This window comes from Lolium rigidum, chromosome 7 (assembly GCF_022539505.1).
Source record: "Lolium rigidum isolate FL_2022 chromosome 7, APGP_CSIRO_Lrig_0.1, whole genome shotgun sequence".
Taxonomy (NCBI): Eukaryota; Viridiplantae; Streptophyta; class Magnoliopsida; order Poales; family Poaceae; genus Lolium; species Lolium rigidum.
Window position 1 is genome coordinate 313,993,456 of NC_061514.1, and position 11,031 is coordinate 314,004,486.

The 11,031-nt window shown below is 53.5% G+C and overlaps 1 protein-coding gene across 1 annotated transcript; it reads right to left on the reverse strand.

Annotated features, from left to right (window-relative positions):
- Positions 1–3,104: 3,104 nt before the first annotated feature.
- On the reverse strand, positions 3,105–4,392 carry LOC124676208. The gene has a single exon (XM_047212279.1). The coding sequence runs from the start codon at positions 4,212–4,214 to the stop codon at positions 3,105–3,107; it is 1,110 nt and encodes a 369-aa protein (XP_047068235.1). The 5' UTR covers positions 4,215–4,392.
- Positions 4,393–11,031: the final 6,639 nt, after the last annotated feature.

An 11,031-nucleotide genomic window follows, 5' to 3' on the forward strand; every position in this document is an offset into this window, starting at 1 on the left:
AGTGGGATGAAGGGGGTGACAATACACCAACTCACATCATCCAAAAACCAAATGTCTTCCCAAACCGCCCAATAGCGGGTGAGAAGCACATCCGATCAAGCGGACTCTTTGCGCACGCCAACGCATACGCCACGTAAGTTGCTACCGCCGTCTTCCTTGACTCCATCTTTAAGAGAGATCATCGCATTAACCTTGCAAGACCTACCGTCGATGCCACCATGACGCCAGATGGCTCCACAATCCTGCACGCATACATCATCCCGCATCCGTCGTCGATACCCTGCAGCACCATGCCACCAAGACTCAACGCCACAATGTGGTAGATGAATACCACTCCACCAACATCCGCCATCATCCAAGCAATCGCTCCAAAAACGATGCCCCAAGAGGTAGAACGACGGAGGGCGCGCTGCCATCGTCCGATCCAGGAGACCCAGATATAGGGTTTCCCCGGAGAAGCACGAGTGTGTAGATGCAGGCTGCGGCAATGATGCCTCCAAGAAGGTTGCGACGTGTAGCGCCGCCATCGCCCGCCAAGACCGGAGTCGGAGCACGGTTTTCACCGGCAGCCGCGCATCCCCACCTCGCCGAGCGTAGTGCCGAGGCAAGCAAGATGGTGCCTCCTTGAGCCACCACCGCCATCCTTCGGTTGCCGTATCCGCAAAGGACACCATCGCGCCGCCGCCGGCAGATCCAGGCCCGACAGCCTAGATCGAACCCGCAACGAGCCGTCGCCGGCCCCCCACGCAGCCGTCGTCGAGCCACCCTTCCTCGCAGAAGTCGGCTGAGCAGCCACCACCACCCTTGACGCCACCCGCCCACGCCGCCCGGAGACGCGCAACCACCACCGTCGTTCGTCACGTCACCGCAGCGCAGACACGCCCGAGCCGGCACACCATGGCCCCCGACGGACGGGCCACGCCCTGACCCGGAGGAGACATCCTGCGCCCCTCCACCCGAGCCCAAGGACGAGAGGACCTCGCCGCCGCCGACGCCGGCCGGGCTTTTCCAAGTCGCGCCCTCAGCCAGCGGCGAGGGAGGAGGGGGTCCTGGCAGCGACGCGATCTAGGGTTCCCCAGGTTGCCGCGCGAGGGCAACGCTAGAGGAGACCGTTTTTTCGGTCAATTTTCCTGAATCCCTCCCGGTTGACCTCCTCGTTCGAGCCTTAGGACAATTTCTCCTTGGCGGAGTAGTTGTGATTCTTCTGCATCGAGATTGGGCATCGTCAAGTCCCTCGGGGTCCCAGACTGATTGTCGATGTGGATCTCTTCAACCTTGGGCTCGCACGATTGCTGGAGCATGTTGTCGACGATGACGCCAAGCTTGATGGTGGCAGAGTCGTGCCAACCGGATGGCCGGAGGCGAGGCGTGGTGTGATTACGTGAATGCTCAAATGCACCATGTATGTTGCGCGTGTACGTGATGACTTAACCCGTAACCTCTCCATGCATGTACGAGCTTGTGAGTATCTGTGGAAAAACCACAGGTAAATGCGTGCGCTATATACGGATGCGAGCGGGAAACAAAAAAATCTAAGGAAAATGAGCGGGAGCAGCCATAACCGCGGAAGAAAAAAAAAACCTACTAAATGAGAAACAATAAAAGAACGAAAGAAAAAAAGAACGCCTACTAATAATAATAGCCAGACCAAACGCCATCCATTCTCCTCTCCCCCGACTCGATTCCCTCACCCACCGTAACTAACTTCTATGGTGGCCGCCGCTCCTCCCTTCGCCGGCCACGGCGCCGCCCCGTCTTCCCCCCTGCCCCAGACCTCCTCCCATACGCCGTACCCAACTCCCTGTGACCCAGTTCCGGAATCTCCCGAGCTCCCCCGCATCAGATCGACAGGCGTCGCCCAAGACTCGCCGACGGGAGGAACGGCGCCGCTCAGACCATGGCGACGCGGCCGGCTGGCTCGCTGGCGCCCGCGTGCATCCATGCGCGCGGATCCATCGAACTGTCCGGACCGGGTCCCGCAGCTTGTCCAAGGTTCGTTGGGTGGTGCTCCACGCCGTGGATGTGTCGCCGGCCAGCAGGATACGCCGGCAGAGGCGGCCCGAGCAACTGTCGACCGCCGGCCACACGCTGCAAGGAGGGCGTTTCCTTGGAGGGGGGTAAGGTAACGGCGGTGGTGTTGGGTGTTCTCCGCCCGGGCCGCCCTCGCTCACGGGAGTCCTCCGCCGCTGAGGTTCTCGACGGCCGGCGTCTCTGCGGGAGGCGTCCTCCTCGTCCAGGAGGTCGTCCCCAAGCACCACCGGCCGGTGCTACCTCGACGCTGCCCTATGGCGCATCCAAAGGTCGATTTTTTTTGGGCTTTGTTCTTCTGCGTTATGCCTCCATTAGAGTCCTCTTTAGCACTAGTCTTAATTAGAGTCCTGTCGGTGTTAGGCTTAGTTAGCAGCCGCGGCTTAATCATAATTAGGCCTGCGTTAGAGTCCACTGAATCATTATGTATGCATGATGAAAGGGACGAGTGAATACTAATATACCACAAGGAATATGGATTTTTCCTACCAGCGTGTTCTGTTAATCCGTAACCTGAAAATCCTGATCTCTCGTCTGGAGGCCTATTGATGTCAGTAGTTGAGATGTACAAATACGCGTGTGTAGAAACATGAGAAAATGTCATGTATATGGTGTAATATGTGTCATACAGGGACATTCAATTGTGTTATCTATAGTTGGATTCAAACTGATTAACTCAACAGAGATGCATACAGTTTGTGCCCTATTTTGGTTCATTTGGAACATAACCATTTCAATTTTCTCAAAGAAATTGGTTGCACTGATCAAATATCTGCTTATAGAATCTGATGTTGGTACTATTGTTCTTTGAGAAAAAATGGATCTTAACAAAACTGGGCTTTACTAAGTAGGTTTGTAACTATTACTGCATTTGTCCGTGCATAGAAAATTCCATAATCCTAATACCAAAATTATAATTTCCAAAAGCAAATGTGCCTCTGCCAATTGGTGTACACAAATAATTGCTCAGGCTCCATAAAATTGCCAAGAGAAGCGGGCCTTTTCTTTCTTTATAGTGCCATATATCACAATATACATTACTGGAACATAGTTTGCATAAAACATGTCAAACAGGTTTACATCCAGAACACTACTGGAGAAAACGATTGGAGATGCTTAGACACTACATAGGAGTTGGTGTGGTGGCGCATGGTTTGCAGTTGTCCCTTACGATCATACTTAAGGCCAAACGTGCTCATCTGGAGCACACAACCATCACGGTCACCAAAGGCGTGCTTAAACTCCACTCCCTCGCGTTGCAAAAACTCCACAAGGCAGAAGTTGTTGTTGCCCATGTACGCGAGAGTGGCCCTTGCCGATTTCAGTCGCCTCTCCGGGACCTTGAAGAACTTCTCCCTGACCATCTTCCACTCCGGCTCCACGGTACTTGTGTTGCTGCGGGAGGGGACTTGACAGGAGCAAATGTACCCATCCTTACGAAGCCCAACCCATGCATCAAGCTCGCTGTCGAAGTAACCTTGGCCTTGGAAAGGCAGCGCCCATTCCCCATGGCACCTCCACTCAGAATTCTTGGTATCGAAGGAGAAGGTGCCACTGGGAAGATACGGATAGTGCCTTTCGCGCGCCGACATAAAAATAGTGTGCCCATCCGGGTGAAGCGCGTAGGAAGTAAATTGATCCTCCATGTCAAATGGTGGCGGTGAGGGCATGCTTTTCCAGGACCATCTCATGGTTGGACTAGGACACCACGGCTCATCGTTCTCCAATGGTGCCGACGACATGGCCTGGAAAAAGTGCTGCTCGTTGATATGGCGCCGTGTCAAAGCGTAGAGTGTACCACCAGCAGCCACAGCGATGGTGTCACAGGCAAGCAGTGAAAGCCGTAGGCGAGGGCCAATGGTGAGCCCTGCTGTCTCGGTGTCGTAGAGGAGGGCGGGAGTCTGTAGACAACGAGGGTTGGTGGCGATGAGGATGTTGCTGCCCAGGGCGGTGAAGCCCATATGAAGACCATGTACTGGTGCCGGTAACCGGAGGACAGCCTTGCCAGGGAACCCAACCTGCAGGTCGTCGGCGTAGGTGTATTGCAAAGCGTCAGCATCAATCTTGTAGATGCTGAAGCCCTTGTCCCAATCATCCAGCACAACGTAGAGGTGCTTCTTCGGCACGAGCCGCGGCCTTCTTACGGCGCGGTCGCCGTCGAGTTGCCAGTGCTGACGCTTAGACATTGCCTCCAAATTCAATCAGTATGCCTTCCCTGGCTGTGGATCTAAAGAGATACAATGTCTGATTTTGATTGCGACGGGGTAAACGAAACGACAACGAGGATCTTAGGGCCGCTAATCTCAGAATGAGGTGAGAGTCTTCCAGTCCCTCTCCTAGTTTATATGGCGAGCCGGCGGCCAAACTAATGGAGTCCGGAGACCGGCTCGGTTTGCAGATCCTGGAATCCGAGTCGGAGCTGAACCACCATGGGGAACACCCTAGAGGAGAGCCACAGACGAACTAGGATTGGGGTGGGTGGGGGGTGATGCGCTGATCTGAGAGTGAAATCAGGAGGGAAAAGAAAAATGGGTCACCTGGTCGCCGGAGCTGCCGAGCCGTGGTCGCCGGAGCCTCTCTGGCTCTCTCTCTCTATCGGGCGGGGTCGGTTCAGTTTTTTTTTTTAAGTGATCACCGGGGGGAGCGAAAAGCTCCCGCCTGAATTTTCCATTTCATCAGAGATTGGGGTGGAACCCGGAGGTGGCGTTTTGGCTCATATGAGCAAATGCTCCTATTATACAAAATAATTAAAAAACAATTTTAAAAATGTCAAAAAATTCTGACATAATTTTTTTGTTGTACATCGTGACATTCTATGTTAGTGCACAAGTTTTCATGGAGAAAAAACATTTTATGTGGCGTGTACAAAAAAGACAAAAAAATGTCCTGTACGTAGTCGTGTCATAGCATCAAAATTTGTCTTTTTTACTGGAGCCACAAATTTTTATAGCTTTTTTTTGAAAACTTGTGTACGAACATAAAATGTGTAGATGTACATGAAAAATTTTAGTTTAGAATTTTTTGACACTTCGAAATGTTGATTCACACAATGAGAGCAAATGCTCATATGAGCAAAGTGAATATCCCGTGGAACCCCCATTTTTTGTGGTGAGGGCATCTCCACCGGCGCGACGCATTTCGGACGCCCAAAAGCGTCTCCCCGCGGACATATTTTGTCCGCTTTTCCGTTTGCGTCTGGGTGTGCTCCCACCGGGACGGCCCATTTTTTTGAATTGGTACATAGTAGAAACATTGAAAGTAGTACATAAAAATGCATAAAAACTATACAAAGTAGATCTATAGGCCTAGACTACTTGCTTCCTGACGGGCCGGCACCGTCGTTGCGTCGCTCCGTCGCCTGCTTCTCCGCCGCCTCCCGCGCGGCCGCAATGGCTCGGTGCGTCGCCGCGTCCTCTTGCGAGCACCTGCTCCGGCCTCGCGTTGGCGGCCTCGTCCTTGAGCGTCTCGAAAGACTCGACGAGGGCCCGCTGCTCCGCCGCCTTCTCCTCCGGCGTCGGCGCATCGGGGTCATCGGATGACCAAGAAATCTCCGAGTCGAGTCCTCGGGCTGCGGCGGCGGCCGCCGGCCTGCGGCTGTTCCGGCTCGGCGTCGACAGCCGCATGGGCCGCCCGCTCCTCCTCGCTTCCTTCTCCCACTCCGGCCGGGTCCGCGGCGTCCCCGACCGGGTGGAGGAGGTCGGTCGCTGTCGTCGTAGTCGAACCCTTCGTCGGAGCTCGAGGCCGGGGAGGTGGAGTGGGAGGTGAAGGTGGAGGTGGAGGCGCGGCAGCCCGGCCGCGTCCGGCGCTGCTCATGGTGGATCCGCTTGAGAGGAAGCGGCGCTACGGCAGCGGCGGCTAGGGTTTGTGGGGGAGGAGATGAGATGCTCGCGCCCCCGTATATATAGCGCGGAGGCAGGGCGACGGCCGCGCCACGCGTGGCATCGCCATTTACTACGTGCGCCGAGGTAGGCGACGGCCGCGCGCCACGCGAGGCATCGCCATTAACGCGGCCGCGAGACCGCCGAAGCGACGCCTCGGTGCCGCATGCGGCGGAGAAGACGCATCGACCGCCGCGCACGCTCGCGGAAGCCGAGGCATGCCATTAACGCGGCCCCGCAAAGGCTGCAGCGCGCCGCCCGGAAGTAATGCCGCGGAAGACGAAGCGGTTGTGCCGGCGCGGCGGAGGGCCCGTGCGAGGACCGAGCGGACATTTTCCGCGACCGCCGAACGTCCGCGGAGACGCAAACCCGGCGCATATTTGGGCCGGGTTTGAGTCTCCGCGGACGGCCCGGTCACTTTACGTCGCCCCGCTGGAACAGGCCCCGGACGCATTTCCGGTCACGGCGGACGAAAACGGACGCTTAGCGACCGTTTGCGTCGCGCCGCCGGAGATGCCCTGACAACAGATTTACACGGGGGAGGGAGACATCACTCAACGCAAACTTGAGGGAGTGAGCTCAATACAGGGACGAAACCAAGAGGGGAGATCATGGTCGTTCGGGGAGAAAGCAGGTGAGCCATAGGTCGACTTCATGGTTTTTTTGTTTTTCGGGAAAACGCGGCATCGATTTCATCGGTAGTACCAGAACTTGAGAGGAAAGTCGATACAGTCACCGACCTTTGAAATACACGATGTACGGTAACTAAATACGGCATAACAATCATTTAGGTCACTAGCTCACTGTATAGAGATGTATTTGCTGACATGGCAAGTGGTGGAGCCCATTTGTTAGTCTCCTAACTGTGTACACAGAGCAAAATAATAAAAAACCTTACATAAAGTGAGAAATTAAATTAGAAGGGGCTAAACTGCAAAGTTGATTCTGGTCCGGCAGATCTGGAAGAAAGACGGCACAACATGTGTGCACATTGGACGTTCCGGTGCACCGACCCATCAACCGGTCCACATGCTAGTTTAGAAAGATTTCGTATAAAACAAGTCAGTAATCGGAGCAAACCGATGCTGGCGCTAGTTGTTCTAGCGTATCGATCAGTCAACCGGTCCACACGTTGGTTTGCAAAGATGGCATACCGACCAGTGAACCGAAGTAAACTGGGGCTGGCGCGGATTGTTCCGTCCGCGATTGAGCTAGATACGGCCACTTACCGGAAATGGTATGTCGTAGGGTTTCAGCAAAGGACGGCGCCACAACCAGTTGCAACAGGACCGACTGGCGGTGAACCCAGCGACACCGAAACGTACGCCGGTTTCACGGAAACCTCTAAAAATGCATTTTCTCCTTTAAGCTAAATTAAACATTTCTAGTCTTAACACATAAGCTTTGATTTCCACATAGGAACTTCCATCTTTGTTTATTCTTCTTCTTGATCATATCATATGCATATTTTCAAATCGATGATCTTGATGCTAAAACATAATGTATATCTTTATCTTCATGGCATCCATACTTGAGTCCAACATGTGGTTGTCAAATAGTACTTAAGGAATATTCTTTTATATAAAAATCAATGAAAACATTAGCTCATAGAGATTTTCATTAATTACCAACAACCACACATAGAGGCAATACACCCATACACTTTTTTCGATAAAGGGAATATATTAATACCGTAAAGATACCAATTTCACATAGTCTCTACAACAATGAAATGTCCTAAAGACATTACGGTGCACACACACAACCTTACTACAAAGAGGAAAAAAAATAAAATAAAAACAAAACATCCCACTACGATGGTCAAAACCTTGTAGATGCAACACAGCCCACTGCCAGTACAACACCTAAAGTTCATGCTCACAAAACAATGCCTTTAATAAGGCCATGGTTGGCACAACCAATTAAGGCCACATCTTGGATTTTCACCCTAAAAGATATGACTATGTACTCCTCCTATGTTGCCTCTCTTGGTTCCCGATGCGGCTGCTACAAGTCTAGAAACACCAAGCGAAGTCATCATCACAATGAAGACTTAGTCCAACATTACTAGACCTTGGACATTAGCCGCCATAAAATTCTCCCTCATTGTCTTCTTCATGGACATCGGAAACGGACAAGTCCCATGATGGCAACAGCCAACGAAGTTTCGCGTCACTCCCTCCTGAAGACGCACGGCCAGAAATATGGGTGCACATGAGCAAATCCCATCAAATCCAACAATCTACAAACATCAGGCGCCAATGGAGATCGTCGTCAAAGCTTTCCGGAACTTGTCGCCGGCTATATCAATGAGGTTCAACATCAAGCAGAACACCATCTTGGTGCGAGAAGAACCCTAGGACCTCCTCCTTTATTAAGCAGACCGGCAAGCCCCCACCCTGCCGCATGTTGGCTCCCAACAACAGATCGGAGATCTCAGCGGGCACCACCACCACCACCCGTACCACACGGAGATGAGGGGCTAAGCGTATCGAGTCCCTCGAGCTAGGCGTTGTGCCGCCCTTGCGGCCACAATGATCGCCAAGGTCGTCTAAGAAGTCTGGGTCCGCCCTCAGATTCCATCTCCGTCGGACAAGCCACGTCGTCCAAGGCCGCCGCGAAGCTCTAGACGAATATCCCACCACGCAGGAGGAGGCCCCTCCACCGCCAGCCACACTCAAATACGAGAGCCCGCAACCGCTATCTGATGGGAGGGGTTTGCCCACCGGCTTCCTCGGTGGCGGCGGGGAGATGCGGGGGAGGATGGGTGGGGGCAACGATGGCTAGGGTTTCGCTCGAGCCGTCCCTGAGAGCGACACGAGCTAGGGGTTAGAATCATGAGCATATAGAAACTGTACGCACGATGATTCCATTGATGATGTAGGATGTTAATAAAAACGGAAAAGTTTATGTTGTTTTGTCCTGTGACAATTGGAGTAATTTGGAATGCCTAAAGGAAAGGAAAATGCTCGCCAACCCCCGGACGATCGCGTCTACGATCCCCCGCCTCCTCCGCACGCCACGCGTCCCCGCGGGACGGACGAAACGAGCAGCACACGGGTTTCACGTCCTGCCACGCGAGATGCAACGTGGGTTCTCTCCGTGCACGCACATGGGTGGGACCAATTAAACTGAGAGGTAGAAAATTCTTCACCATATCTATCTTCTAGCTCCGTCCATCCTTTTTCCCCTTGCCAGACAGCTCCATTGCTGATGTAGTGTCATGTGCCGCCGCTAAGCTCTCGCCCGCCTCCCATGCACAGGGCGCCGCCTCCCCCGACTTTATCCATCTCGTAGCTGCCGCCCCCACGTCCGCCCCGATGCCGAGCTCCGCCCGTCGGGCATCTGGCCGTCGTACGCGCGACGGCCTCGACGCCAACTCCGCCTTCCCATCGGCCGCGCGGATTCCGTCGACGGCACTGGGCGGGCTGCTACTCTTGTGGGGGCGCGGTGGGTAGCAGCAGAGGCTGCCGTTCGCAGCAACGGCGTCGGTCGTGGGTAGCAGCGGAGGCGGCCGTTTGCTGCAGCGGCGGCGGCCATGGGGAGCGGCGACGGCGGCCGTTCGCAGCAGCTGCGAAGGCCGTGGGTAGCAGCGGCGGAGGCTGTGGGTAGCGGCGACGGCGGCCGTTCGCAGCAGCTGCGAAGGCTGTGGGTAGCAGCGGCGGAGGCTGTGGGTAGCGGCGGCCAGGCAATGCTACCATCGACGGCCGACCTTGCTACAATTGGCGACCGGGCGTCGCTACAAAAGGCAATCTCTGATGCTACAATGGCGCGGCGGCGCTGCTACAAATGCTCGGATGACCTTGCTACAAGGGTCGGCCAACCTTGCTGCAAGGGGAGACCGGCGGTGCTACCTTGGCGTGGCGGCGTTGCTACAAGAAGAGGAAGGCGGTGGTGCTAGAGGGGTGCGGTGGTGCTATAGGGGCTAACGCCGTTGTTGCTTCGGTGGGTGGCGAAGCTACGTCACCGGCGGTGTGGTGTCGGTTTTCTCCACGACCGCGTGTCTGACGGAGGGGATGCGAGGCGCCGAGAGAAGATGCTACTTCTCAGGCGAGCCCTTGAAGGATTCTGCGGCGGCGCTAGCGACGGGGTTCTCCGGCGAAACCTGCGGCGGCGCTCGCGACGGGGTTCTCCAGTGACCTGCGGCATTACTCCGGCGACGGTTGTTACTGAAGGGAGGAGCGGGGACGGGGAAGAGACAGGCTGCTTGGCAACGCCATGTGCGGGAGTTGTATGACGTGGACCGGGTAGATCGTGGGGTGTGATTTTTTTCTTTTTTTTAAGCTGTTGCGCTAGCGTTCACGCTGCACGGACGGGTCAGATTTACATATCGGACGGCTGGGACCCGGGGGATCGGGGGATTTGATCCCCCGGGGGACGCTCAGCACGCCCCTAAAGGAAATTGCTAGCACCGATACAATTATCTGCTGAAAAACAGAGTATATATGGAGAACAAGGAACTTCCAAAGAAATATAATCTGATATAAACAAAAGATATTCCATCCTAATGACGATCATACATAACATCAAGTTGACAACAAAGAATATAACAAAGGCAATTTATGCTCATAAAAGCTTCATCTACATAGGCTCTGGCAAAAATAGGACGCTCTTCAGTTCCTTGGAACTATATACTCCAGTAGATTAACAAGGAGTTACTGCTTGTAAAATAATCTTCTATGGAATGCGAAAAACTTGACATTGATTTTCCAATTTCTTTTCTTTGGGTAAAGGCAATTCTAAGAACAAGACAGTGGTATTTGCAATAAAGGTATTATCGCGTTATTGTACCTGTCCATCCATGCTACCTTGAAAAGATAGATTATTAGACACTTCCATGCTGCTAATCCTGAGATAGTACATAGACGTGCGACGCAGAAATAATCTCATTATCTTGTAACAAACTCTAATTTCTTCTCAATGCACGGGAAAGGTTTCCGCCATATTTGCTCGAAACAAGAAGTAATTTCATTGTCTACCGTGATATATTACTAACTTAAGAGTCCAACCATCCCTGATTAGCATGGTAATAATGCAAGAAGCAAAAGAACAACATCGCTTTTAGTTCTTGAAACACGTCATCATCATTCACATCCAGAGTTACATAAAACAAGTAAAACACCTC

Coding starts and splice junctions, on each gene's coding strand:
- LOC124676208 (XM_047212279.1), bottom strand. CDS start 4,214: ATGTCTAAGCGTCAGCACTGGCAACTCGACGGCGACCGCGCCGTAAGA.